We start from the raw sequence: 13,872 nt of genomic DNA, 5'->3' as shown, positions 1-13,872 counted from the left end.
TGTATGAAACCCACAAAACAAAGCTTCCTTAATCTGAAATTCTTACAATCAGAAGAGTTGAATACCATTGTTTTGTTCTTTCTGTTCTGTATTGGATGAGACAGGAGCAGATGACAAGTAAATGTGTTGAAACTGGAATTTATTTGGAGAATTAAAAACCAAAAAAAAAAAAAAAATCCCAGGGGTCTCCAGTCTAATATTGCCTAAGCACCAACGAGGACAATGCTCCCAGCATAGCCTGAAGCTTTCCAACAGCCTGGAGTGCTTTCCGAGGCACCAGAGGAGAGTTAAGTTGAAATCAATACAGTTTCAGTGTCAAGTGTGTTTCGTTGTTCCAGTCTTTCTAACGACTCGCCCACAGTAATGAAACTGACTTCTGCCTTGCTTATGGAATAAGCAGTAGTACTTTCATTAGCAAATCTCAGGTATTTTATCTCCTGTGGGGGGGAAAACGGATTTTAATAGACTCAGGGAGGCTTAGAGATGACAAAAAACCTAAGGGGTGAGAAAGCTCAGCCCTTCATATTACTTTTGAAGAGAACAAAAACCTTTAGAAGCTAAATTATCTGTTCAAAATCTCATACTCAGTCCATGACAGAGACAGGCTAGAACATTCTTATAAGAGGTAGCTGTCCATGTGGGAAAAAAAAAAAAAAAAAAAAAAAGGAAAACAGCAATTGTAACCAAAATAAACTGTAAAAACACCTTGGTCAGTGCTTCAAACCTGGATTACCTAAAATGAAGTTATCACCCCAGGAATGAGTAGACTCCTTTGATTTGTGAAGAATATTAATATAGAGACAAAATTTAAAAAAAAAAAAACTAAGGATAAAAAAAGTGAACACTTCTTTGTATAACAGTATTAGTTCACAAATTAATAAATAGGTAGAGTGGATGTGCTTTAACAATTAACAATAATAATAAATAAATTAAAAACTTACTTTAAGAGTAAACTATACCCAGAAGTTTATCAGGAATCTGAGTAATGTAAAAAGTTAAGATTTTCTTTTCCTTTCTGTTAAAAAATGATTTAAATTCTTTTTTTTATTTTAAGAAATATGTCATTGATTTAGTGAAAGTATAAAGTGTGGTGATTGTTTCTTCTTTGGACAAGTGTTGTTTTAAGGACAAATGACATTAATATATGACTTGCCAACTTTCTGAAAGCTTGAATTTTCCTAAAATCAATAGTGTGAAGAAACTCAAGTTACCCCCAGCTTGTAATTCATCACAATACTTGTCAGAAACCAGGACAGTGACCTGCAAGGCATATAGGACAGAGGGACACAGCCAAAGTAGAATTGAGTGTGTCTGAAAAAGTATCTGAAATGACTTACTTCTCTCACCAATATCAAAAAGTTTCAAAGTATTGGGAAGTCATGAGTAGAGGCAGAGAAGATTCTACTACCCTCTAGATATATGCACGCTATAAATATAGGAGAGATACTACCCTTTGGAAAAACAATAGACCTGACTTTCCCTCTGCGCAAACAGCCTGTGTATCCTCAGAGCATCCCTTAACCTCATTTTGACTTGTTTCTGCTCATGTATAAAGGGTTTCTGCATATAAAAGGGTGCTGCCTCCCACATCTTCTGGCAGGACCTGGGGTGACCACACTAACGTGTGCTTGGATAGTGCACTAACCTGCAACAGCTCTGTGCTGCTCCCACAACTGCTGCTCCCTGGGCGTTTTCAAAGGGCTCCTGCTTGCTCCCTGGTGCTGAAAATGAAGCGTTAAGCAAAGTGGTCTCTCCAGGTGCCCAGGCAAATGAGGAGGCAATAAACACCTCAGGGAAACAACTTCGGGGAAGGTGGCAGCACGCATTGCACACTAGGTCATAGCCACACGCTCTGCTCCTAACTGCTTTATATACATTATCTCATTTTATCCTCACAAAAGCCAACCAGTACGAACTAATATTACCCCCATTACACGATGAGGAAAATGAAGCATAGCTCGGTTAAATAGTTTGCCACAAATTAAAAAAGCTATTGATAGAAGACCCGGGGTTCAGTCAAACTTCAGAGAGTTCTAGAAGGAAAGCTCCTTGAGGGTAGGGAACTGGCCTCCTTTGTTTGCCATTATATCCCCAGAACTGGAGACAGTGCCTGGCACCTACTAGGTACATAGTAGGGACAGTTGGCACTCAGAAAATATGTTTTCAATAAGTGAATGAACGCAGTAATGAATTAATTCTATAAGATGGAATTCTATCAGAGGAGGGAAAGACAGAAGGGGGAAAGAAGGGAAGTGAGCAGGTGTCTTTGTCCGTTCAGGTGGCTATAGCAAAACACCACAGGCTGGATAGTTTTTAAACAACAGAAATTTATTTCTCACAGTTCTGGAGGCTGGAAGTCAAGATCAGGGTGCCAGCATGGCCTGGAGAGGGCTCTCTTCCAGGTCACATATTTTTCCCTGTGTCCTCGCATGGTGGACCAGGCAAGGGTCTCTCTGGAGTTATAAGGGCACGAATCCTATTCATAAGAGCTCCATCCTCATGATTTAAACACCTCCCAGAGGCCTTACCTCCTCGTACCATCCTCTTTGAGAGTCGGGATTTCAAAATATGAATTTGAGGGGGGGCACATTCAGACCATAGCAGGAAGGATACATAGAGATCCACAGGGGAAGAGACACTATCCCTATGTTCCTCGACTTACAAGTTAGCTTGTAACCCAGCAACCATATTTATCAAGAAGGAATTTATTTGCAAGAAGAGAACAAGGACTAAATCCGATTTAGTTTTCCCCTGGAGGGAGGCAAGCTGTCAGAAAGCTTCAGAGGGATACACACTCAGGGTTCTTAAGCCGGATTATTCTGCAAGGGAAAGCAACATCCCAGCCTCTTAGCTCTGTGGGTAGTTCAGCCCTGTCAGTGAGTGACAGCAGCTACAGTCACAAGGACTTAGTTCTGACCTGGCTCTACATTAATGTGTTACCTCTGCAGTGACATGGAGGCCTTCCTCCCTCCCTTTCTCTCTTATTGTTTTTTCTTTTTGTAAACATTTTATTCGCATTATAGAGGAATATCTTTTTTGTTTGCTGTTTTCCAATCATTAGGAGAGTGGTTGAGGAGTACTGAATCCATCACTACTTTGATGACGCAGTTCAGATTCCAGATTCACATTTCCAAGTACCAAGGGTTCCCTCTAAATGCCACAATCAAAGCAGCCTTTATATCTTCCCTTTCTCTCTTAATCAAAGACAGTATCTTCTCTATGGTTTTGAATCCATAGGGAAAGCTAGCTACCTTTGCTTGGTTTAACCTAGCACATTTTGATCCACTCTTGGGGCATAAGCCTTGCTCACATGGGTCCCATCTACACTCAATCACAAGGAAACTTCAAATAAGAAGTATTTTTTTTTCATCACACAGAGCATAATTTAAAGTGCTTTTGTCCCCCCAGTGCCCCAAAAATATCCCTTTGGCATATTCAAATGGCAAGCCTGTCTTTTTACTTTCAAGTCGATTCTAAATTGTTTTACAGCTGATGAAAAGGCATTTGCAAAGAGGAAAGGACTATAGACGTTACCAAAATCCATGAACAAATAAAATACACTGATCCCTTACATTTGGTCTCTGGGCCACGAGCAAGGGATGTTTTTAGTGAAGGTTCACCTTGAAAAGTGTGACCATAAGTTGCTCACTAAAATTTCAATCAAAAGCCATTAACTTTTTCTCTTTTGGACTTTGCTATCTTGCAGACAGCATGCTCTTATATTTCAGATTTGGGACATTTGATTTTCAACATGAAAAATACATTTTTTTTTTTAATAGCTCAGGTGAGGTTTCACTATCCATCATCTGAATTCAGGCAAGGCTGAAAGAATAAATTGGCATTTATTAAACAAGTGCTGGATCAAGATACTACATGTCTGAGACAAGGGAGGTTAAAATAGTTTTCCTTCATTGAGTCATTTGTATGTGAAATAACCACACTGAGCACCAGGGACTGTATTTACACAAAAGAATTGGGGTTACATTGTAAACTCAATTACACGTACACTCACAAAGCTTTATAGATGAACACCTCAAGATCCTAGCTAATGCCCTTAAAGAAAAGAACAACTTTAAGGTTTGTGGTCAAGGTCATACAGTTAATGATGCTTATTAAACATTTCTTGAGGTCATCTGCACTAAAGTACTAAGCACCGTGGATGATATAATGCTTGTCTGGTCAAAGGTGTCGGTTAGTAAGCCAATTACCAGGTCACAGTTAAAGAGAGACAGAATGTTTTATTAACTGCCCAGGGACTGTTGAAAATGTTTTAGGAAATTCTCCAAATATCAGGGGGCCACTTATTTGTCTTTATCAGGCCGTCAATTATTAAATAGAATCTTTTTATAAATCAGTATATTAATAATTTAGAATTTCAAGAGACTTCATTTAAGAGAATTTTTTAACAAGCTCCCTTTTATTTTCTACTCGAGATAATGCTAATTAATAATATAATACTAATTATATTGGTTTCTCAGCTCTCCACTGCTGAATTACTTGGTCCTTTCAATTGTTTCAAAATCCTGAATGGTAAAGGTTTTCCCTGACCACCCCCCACCGCCACCCCTCTCTGAGACCACCCTCTGCATCTCTGGAGGTACAAAGAGTGGTCAGTTCACAGCCAAGCTCTGTGAACACGACTTGGGAATAGCTTTCCTAAAGCCATTTCCTCTTTTTTACCCAAGAATGTTGATGCAATGGCATCCAACTACGACTTTGTCTTTCATAATGGAGCACTAAGGAAGTAGGTTTCTCCATCTCTCATAAGAAAGTAAGACAAGTGCAAAAATTCTGGGTTTTTTTCCTCCTTGTAATCCTATTAGTTACCTTTATGGATAGATAGAATAGTCCAAACTTTGTTCTCACGGTGACAGTTTAACAACTCACATTTTTTCCCCAGATGAAGAAAGGATTTTCATGTAAAAGTCTAAGAATCATTTGAGACCTGAAAAAAAAAAAAAAAAAAAAAACAGGATTTCTCAATGCCTCTTGCAAACCATCATCCAAGCTAAATGATGGTTTTCATTCATTGTTCAGAGATTGTGGATACCACCCAGTCTTCTCAGGAGATAGGACTAACATAAAATGCTGTGATATAAATTAAAACTTCCAGCAAAATTTTGTTTTGGAGACAGATAAACTGGGTTCAAATTCTGACTTAACTGCTTATTAGCTACGTAGATCTTCGTAAGTTATTTAAACCGTCTGCACCTTGGTTTCCCTGTCTATTGATGATATCTAGCTCATAATATTATTTTAAGAAATAAATGACTTAATAGAGGTAATGTACTTACAATACTACTTGGCAAATTGTAAACAATAAAAATATTAAATAAAAAAGGAAAAAGATGTTAATTGTTATTGTAATTCTCACCACTAACATCATCACTACTAGCATTCAGCCCTTACTGCTAGCTGTTAGTCCTACTTTTTCAACCTTTCTGCATTTAAAAAGCTCTAGCTTGGTCTTTGTTCAGCTTCCGTACTATCAGTGATCTCTGGAAGGTGTGTCTTCTGCTAATGGACAGAAAATTCCAGAATGAGTGCCAGGGTCCAAGATCTCAAAGACTTTCAGAGGCCAGGCCATAGACCTTAGTCCTTGGAAGCTTTGCTGAGCGCATACAAGCATTTGCAGAACCACTTCCAGATGGTAGATAAGCATCAGATGGTGAGGCTGCCCTTAGAATTCAGCTGAGAAGCAGAACAAGGCAGTTCAACTTAATTCAGCTCAATTTATATTTTTTCCAGGCTCTCCAATATGGCCAGTACTTGAGGTTGGCACTATAAGAGATAAGAGATGGGAAGACAGAAAATTTTGTGCCAGGCTTGAAGGCCTGAATAGCAATAAAGAGACATGCACAAAGACTGCTAAATACAACGCAACACATGATTAAGCAGCATACCTTGTGCAGACAGGAAGTGGTGTGAACACCAGAAGTTCTTGTGAGCCAGAAGGGTAGAAAATGCTCATGTTAAGAAGTGCTTCTCAGCAGAAACTTACCTTGTAACAAATCACTGTCCTCGCAGACCCAAATCAGAGTATTACACATATTAGATCATGATTCAGTCTAAAATGACTTGAATAAAATAAGTTTTAAAAAATCACAACAGACTTGTCATTGCCGGCTTTCATGGTCTAGGGATTCTGGACCAGCTATGGGAATAAGGGACTCTCTAACCTATATAATCTCCTTCCAGGGAGTGGTTAGATGCTGCCGTCAGCCCAAAAGACATTTTAAGAAAGTTACTAAGCACTGCACCAGTGGATCTGAAGCAATGAGCCATTATGGGGAGACAAGTTTCAGACAGAAATAGTCATCTAAAAAGCTCAAAATGAAAGACATCTCACAAACATCTCTGCACAGGAAGGTGCTCTTCACATAAGAGTTATTAGCTCATGTTTGAAAGATTCAGTTAATTTTACCACCAATGTCCAAAGTGTTAACTTCTTACGACTTAAAAATGTGCTTGCCTGGGGAGAAATCTATGAGGTTAATTAAAGTCAACCTTTTTCAAAGCCTCGTATCTTGCCTATAATGGATCAGTGTTTAACTCTAAACAGGGAAAAGCATGAAACATGTTTTAGCAAAGGTGTTTATACATCACAGAGGTTATTTTTTTAAGGGAACATGTGTTTTTTTTGATACTTTAGGGATTCTGCAAATGTAACTTTCTATCAATTCGAGATTAGAGTATAATGAACTGCCATGATCCTATTATACACATTTGAAAGACAAATGCCCCTCACTATAGTATAAATGCTTTCACTGAGAGGCTTCCTTCAAAATGATTTTTGTAAATTAATTTTTGAAAAGCCATGAGAATTTATTATTTAATGAAATAATATATTTAATTATATATTAGAGGAAACGGTTGCTTTTAAAGCAACTAGTTACCTCTGATGTACCTGCTTCACAAGTTCGGATTTCTGCATGGCTGAGTTCCATGTCTTTGATTGATTTTTAAGTTTTTTTTTCCCTTAAATCAGGATTTATCTAAAGTAAAAGTGACTTGGAGATGAGATTTTAAAATGTAATTGTTTGGGGTATTTTATTTGTTCAATATACATGTATTTATCACATTTATAAGACAACTTTTGATAAGACAACAATGTTCAAATATCAATAATCTATCCCCAGTATATATGTGTGTGTGTGTGTGTGTGTGTGTGTGCGTGGCGGGGGGGTTATGGATACATTTAAAAATAAAGATATATAAACAGGTATTTGTATGTAAAATCTTTACACATGTTGGCCTGAAGTAGAATTGCACAGCTGTTTATTTTACTAAATAATTAGATTATACATCTTCACTGTAGAAGGCCTATAAGCTAGTTGAAGAAATAATATGATAAATGACACTTATCTCAGCAAAAATGAAATATTAGAGAGGTGTGTCTATAAAATGGAGGTTCTGTCAGTCCTAGGACCACATCACACTCCAGAATTCACACATACTTTACATGTTATAGCAGGAACCCTGCAACTGAAAACAATGGAACTATGTGAAATACAAAATGCTGTTAAAGGAAAAAATGCAAACGACATCTACCTTTCCTTCTGGGTTCCAACTGTTGCACTTCCTAAAACACTGTCTAATTTTTTGTCTAAACGAAGGTAAGCTGGCTGGACTCCTGTAAATAGTTCCCACGCATCGTGTGATGACCACAAGAATTTGCAGCAGAAAGGTAGCACAGCTACTCACTGCAGTTACTTCTTCAGAAAGTGCATCAATGCTGTTAAAACATTAGCCAAGCCATGAGTTCCATGTTCGTGTGCATTAAAGCAAGCAGTTGATTCCCCGTTGGTTAAGAACACAAGCCCTGGAGGCATATTGCTGGGATGAGATCCTAGCTTCACCATTTCTTTATGTGGCATTCTGTCTCCTCACCTGTGAAGGAGAAATCATCAGGGCATCTTCCCCTTACGATCACTGTGAAGATCAAATAGATTAATACACACAGAATGCTTAGCATAGTCCTGGGCACACAGGAAGACCTGCACATGTTATTACTGGTCATTATTACTGTTTTCAATAAGTAGTCTTCAACTACATGGAGACCCATTGCAAATCATTTCCCATTGAGTGTTTAACTTGAGTGTGTTATGGGAGAGAAAGAGAAATAAACAACGGTCACCGAATGGTGAGACAGTAACACTCCCTTATAACAGATTTTAGAGAAATAAATGGTTATTCTTTGCCAACAATGTTTCATCAGCATCAGAATAGCCACTTAATCAGGTTTAACCAGACAAAATAAATGTATCTAAACCTGATATGCCTCTAGGATTTAAAAAAAAAAAAAAACCTGAATGATTTCAGATTTAAGAAATGAGTTTTAGTGACTTGTGATAAGAAGCTCAGAGTACCTTACAAATATTCTAATTAACCTTTGGCATATTCAGTGAAATAAGATGCAATCATCGTTTCTTCTTTTTAAATATATATTATTTAGAGTGATTTGGCAGGCTGAGAATACAAAAGATTTAGAAATGCAAAAACATCCAGACTGTCATTCAAACAGTTTGCTTAGTCTTTTAATAGTTATGATAACGTTCCATGAAGTATGCTCCTATTTTTAAGAATTATTAAGGTATGTGTCTTAAAAATAGATAATCTATTAAAAAGGAATAAATCTAAATGAATTACTCTTAGAGTAATTTTTTTGACCAAACAAAAAATAAACATTACAGAACATGGTATGACAGTGGACAAAACTCAGGAATAAGGAGGAAAGAGACTCTGACTCTGTATTGGCTCTTTCCTAACCAGTGTGATCCCTGTGTGTCACTTAACTGTCCCTGAAGTCAGGACCTGCATAAACAATATGAAAAGTCTGGTTTAGAGAGTAGAATCCCGGGGTTGAAGGATCCTTGAGTGAAACTCACCCAACCATGAAGTTCTCCTTGTAGATTTCCAGAGGTAGAAAACACACTATATCCTAAAGTGCTTAAGTCATCTACAGACATTTTTAACTGTTAAAAGGTTATTCCTTAGCCAAATTCCAGGTCTTCCTATATATCTAAGCTCTCCAGCTTTTCAAATAGTCTATAATTTCAAATGTAGAATATAATGGATCCCCACAACAGCAAAATTTCTAAATGACGAAAGAAAACGTTAAATGAAAACAGAAGGGCGCTATTTTCTGCCCCATTAAGTTTACCATTGTTAGGAGGGGAGGTCAAAGAAATTTAGAGTGTTTCCTGTACCTTCAACTTGACCAAGTCCTCCACCTAGTGACTGATAGTTTTCTTACTGAGAAAAGGTTCTGCTCTCAATGCTTCAAACTCCATACGATCTAGATTTCCCCTCCAGCGCCTCAGGGAGTTCAGGCCAAGAACAACCTTCTTCTCCAAAAGGGAAGAAGTAAATGTGGTTGAATTAAATTTGTGACCTCCAGCTCCACAGAGCAGTGCTGTGTGAAGAGTGTGCTGACTCAGGGAACGTTGTGTTACCAAGTTGTGATGTGATTTTTAAAAAAGGAAATTGAGAGTAAGCGTTTAGAAGTACTGTAGCTTTTCTAAATAATATTGTGGTGGCACCAAGACCATGATTAATGGATACTTCTCATTGAATATAGACTTCTTTGAGGGCTGTCAGGTGCTTATCTGGTGAATTCGCGTCTGGTGTGAGTGTATGCTTGTTCCCTGTAGTAGGACCACAGGTAGGTCTGCCATGGGATGAAAACATAGACAGTCTTTCACCACAGATAATTTGCGATCCACACCTGACAGGGCTCAACAGCAGGTATGTAAGTTTTGAGCTGAATCTTATCATGTTCTTCCATGTCCTTCAACTCCTGGATTCCTAAAAGGGCTCCCTGTATTTTGTCTGTTCACCATGAATCAACAGGTCATTTACTTTGTTTTGTCCTCAACTTCCATAGACTTAAAAAAAAAAATCCAGCTTTCTAACTATTGTATTTACCACATTCATTTCCAACAAAATTTAAATACAGTGAAAAAATAGATGTTTCATGGATGTTTTATGTGGAAGCTAACTCCTGGTTTATATTAACATGATACCAAATAGCAAACAATCTCAGGGCATAATATGAGTTCATGAATATAAGATGATGTATCACAGGTAGATCGAATAAGATTAAAACCATTCTCATAAGAATTTTGGCAAGATCGACATCCACCTCCCCAAAATCAGCACGGTACAGTGGAAAGAGCACTGAATTCGATGTCAGGGGTCCTGGGGCCCAGAATTAGCTCTGAAGCTAAGTAGTTTTATGACTTTCATAAAGTCTCCAAACCTCTGTGCCAAAACTTCCTCCTCTGTGAAAACCGCAGTTTGAATGAGCCAATTCCTAAAGTCTCTGAGAACCTTAAAGTTTCATAATTCTAAGAAAATTATCTTTCCTTAAGGTAGTTTCCTGATGGAGGAGTAGTTTTCCTGGCAGTGCATTCGTAAAACAATAGACTGACCATCCTGCCTTTGTACAAGTAGCTCTTTACTGAAAATTTAGCATTTTCAGACTCTTCGAGGCTGAAATTACTCAACAAATGAGGCATTGACCTCCAGCCTCAAAAACATGGCTTTTGCATGGAGACATGAGCTCCAACTTGCAGATATTTCTGGGGATAAGGAGTAATTCACAGGAGCCTAATCATGACAGAATGGTTTCCATAAAATATCAGTATCTATAAGGTACTGTTTATTGAATTGCTGTTTGTCTCACAAGACCTTACTCAAGGGGCTCTTCAAATGCCTAACAATCCAAAATAAAGCCATCTGTCCTCCTTTAACTCATAAAGCCTACAGCATTAACCCAGATCTTAAATATAGTTAGGAATTGAGTGAGCCCCCAGGAACACTTGAGCATGAGTAACCATACTAGAGGTGACTCCACAGGTATTCCATTTATTGCTTATGGCCCCAAATCATGTTTTAAGCTTCTTTGCCCTCCTGAGATGATAATCCCTGTGCATGCCAAGGGAGCTCTCCTGTGTGTGTGCACCAATATATACGGTGAGAGCTGAAGTTAGCTTGGAATTATCAGTAATTCTCATAATGTCTTTCATCTTCCAACTAAATGGAGGGGAGTGTTGATACAAATGAAGACAAATATAGAACAAAATTGGACCAATATGGAAATTACAGAATAAAACGTAAAAATGTCTATTTACAGATCACTATTCAAAAGAATAAAAATTGTATACCTAAGCGATATGAAAACTTAGTGTGTTTTAACAAAGAAAGTAAGATAATTAGTGGAATGTATAGATGCATATGTAATATGTATCATAAATATGGTTTATTACTGAGTCTATTGAAAAGCTGAAGAATAAGGGAAAAGGTAAAATCAGAGAACAATTTCAAATGAAAATTCAGTCATTATCTAAAATATAATTGCCATTTAAAATTAAACATGTACATAAAAAAGCATATTAATACAGTGAGAAGAGTTTTCTGATCTGAATTTTAATTTGAAAAGACCATTTGTACTCTAAGTTTTCCAGAAAAGATAAGAGTAATTGGCAGTTCTTTCATAAATAAAGCACAGAAAGTATGTGATCTATCCCAAGGCTGTTCCCTGCCAACGAATGTTGGATCAGCTATTGAAACTTATATGCTGGAAAACAGGAAGACAATGCTTACTGAAGTAGCTGAAGGGCCATGGAATAAGTGAGTAGAGTCCTGGGATGTGCTGTTAGCCCTTGGCCCAGTGGGGCTTGAGGACTTGCTCTTAAGTGGCCACAGTTCATTCGGCAAATGCTGCCATTGATACCAATGTTCTGTCTTCCCTACTGAAATCAGCAATGTCTCACATAAATGGGGCAAGACCTCATTTCCTCAATAGTTGCCTGAGTGTTTCCAAGTGTTTTACTGTGGTGAATCAGGCTCTTTTCAACCACCAAACTGAAGTCCCAGGATCAATGTTGGTTTCCTGCCTAAAGTGAAAAATCTTTCCTTTGCTATTTGAACCCCTGAAAGTGTTGAATAGCTTTAGGACATGTGTTCTCAGCACTCTCTGCTGGTGGGTATGCTCTATTTCCCTGCAGAAATCAAAGATATCCACATATGAGAAGATGTGGGCTTTCATGAGTAGCAGGCAACAGACTGCCCTGGTCAAAAACAGTGATGAGGGAATCCAACGAGTGCTCACCACCGACTACGCCCTGCTGATGGAGTCTACCAGCATTGAGTACGTGACGCAGAGAAACTGCAACCTCACTCAGATCGGGGGCCTCATTGACTCCAAAGGTTATGGAGTGGGAACGCCTATCGGTAAGAGAGGCAAGGTATCGGCCCGACTGAGATGGGCAATGTCAATTACAAAGTCAGAGATTTCAGCTCCACATCCCGAGAAGGTCTACAGTGCCTTCAGTGGGCTAATAAATAATGATCATACAGAGCAGAGGCATATTATGAATTGAAGATTCCAAGATATTTAATAAACTTTCAACTCACTGTTTCTTTCAAGTTCTGCCACTGCATACTTGTTTGAGTATATAGATTTTGTTATTTTACCCCAGGCAAATTTTGTTAAAAGAATATCTTCCTGATTAACAATCTTCACATGATTTTCTTCTGTACCTACACATGCCTATAGAGTTTTTTCTATCTTAAAGTGTACTGGAAATTAACAAAATTAATAATAAATGTAGATGACGAAGTTAAAGGGCAAGTGTTCCATGTAGATGGAAAAGCAAAGCTATATCAGCCAAAAGAAAAAAAGACAAAGGTTAACTTATAATTTGCTCTGGTAATGTGCTAGATTCAATCACTGATAACTATCTAAAAATCTGTAAATATTCCTATTCCTTGAGTTTGTACCACCATTCTCCCTGGGGTTATTATTGCCTTGTAGGCATACAGACCCACACAGCTAGGTCTTCTTGCGTGTCTAGGATACAGACCTATATTCTGAATTCAAGGGACAATGACTGAGTCCCTCTCTAGGAAAACTCCCAATTTCCCTCACTACAGGAACTGTGTTGTGTAAGTTCTTACACGGTGGCAATCTGCTCTTCTCAAGTGAGTCATTGGTAATTTTCTGATAAGCATTCCAACGAGGAGAAACTGGAGGCCATCTTAGACCACTGGGCTGGTCCAATAAGAAATCTTAGTCAGAGTTAAATCAGATAATTACAAACCCAAGGTAGATTAGTAGTTTTGTTTTTTGAAGGGGATTATCTAGTTCAACACTCTACATCAGACAGGGGTCACAAACTCAAATGCTTACAGAGGCCAAACAGGTATAATTGAATAAAGCCTGCTTGTTTGAAGAGGTGTAGGGAATGGAAGCAACTGTGAAGAATTGGACATAACATGACTTACTGAACAGGGGCAGCTGCCTTTCAGGTCTAGTCAGTTGCAAACATGTGGGAACTTGAGCACAATGTTATTAGATATTTTATTTTTCATGGAAAAATTCAGATTTTGGTGAACTTTCCTGATGTGCTAATTGTAGCAAATTTATTTCAAAAAAAGACTAAGTAGTCCATGTTCAAGTATTGATCAATATTAATTTGATTAACCAAATAAAAGTCAACTCTCTTCACCTCTTACCATGAATACATAACCAATTTGACTCCGTGCGCTCTATCTGGTGTTAGAAATATTTGCTATGAAGAAATTAACTATATTATTATAGTTGTTATGTATGTCCTCCAAATAAATCTGTAGAATGGTTAGGCTAGCGAACCTGTGACTACCTTCTTGCCCCTTTATTCCCAACAATTTTTCCTGATAAAAATGCCAACATTGCAAATGAAGTATATATATATTTTTTCCCAAGTGGTAGTCTCTCCTATAACTAAGTCAGTGTGTTCTGCAGAAGACTCAGTGGGATTGTTAAGACACCTACTGAAAAGATACTATGCTTCCTTTTGATTTGAAAATAATAGCCTATCTCCCTAA

General features: G+C 37.9%; 1 protein-coding gene across 4 annotated transcripts in view; it reads left to right on the top strand.

The window, feature by feature from the left end:
- Positions 1–13,872, top strand: part of GRIK1 (glutamate ionotropic receptor kainate type subunit 1) — a 354,685-nt gene that overhangs the window by 320,847 nt on the left and 19,966 nt on the right. For all 4 annotated transcript variants that reach the window (XM_010977372.3, XM_031458530.2, XM_064496747.1 and 1 more), the window contains one exon: positions 12,012–12,237. In XM_010977372.3, the coding sequence (XP_010975674.2) occupies positions 12,012–12,237 (226 nt within the window). The remainder of the gene's footprint in view (positions 1–12,011; positions 12,238–13,872) is intronic.

This window comes from Camelus dromedarius, chromosome 2, assembly GCF_036321535.1.
Source record: "Camelus dromedarius isolate mCamDro1 chromosome 2, mCamDro1.pat, whole genome shotgun sequence".
Taxonomy (NCBI): Eukaryota; Metazoa; Chordata; class Mammalia; order Artiodactyla; family Camelidae; genus Camelus; species Camelus dromedarius.
Note: the sequence above shows the minus strand (reverse complement) of the source record. Positions and strands in the feature narration are given on the sequence as shown.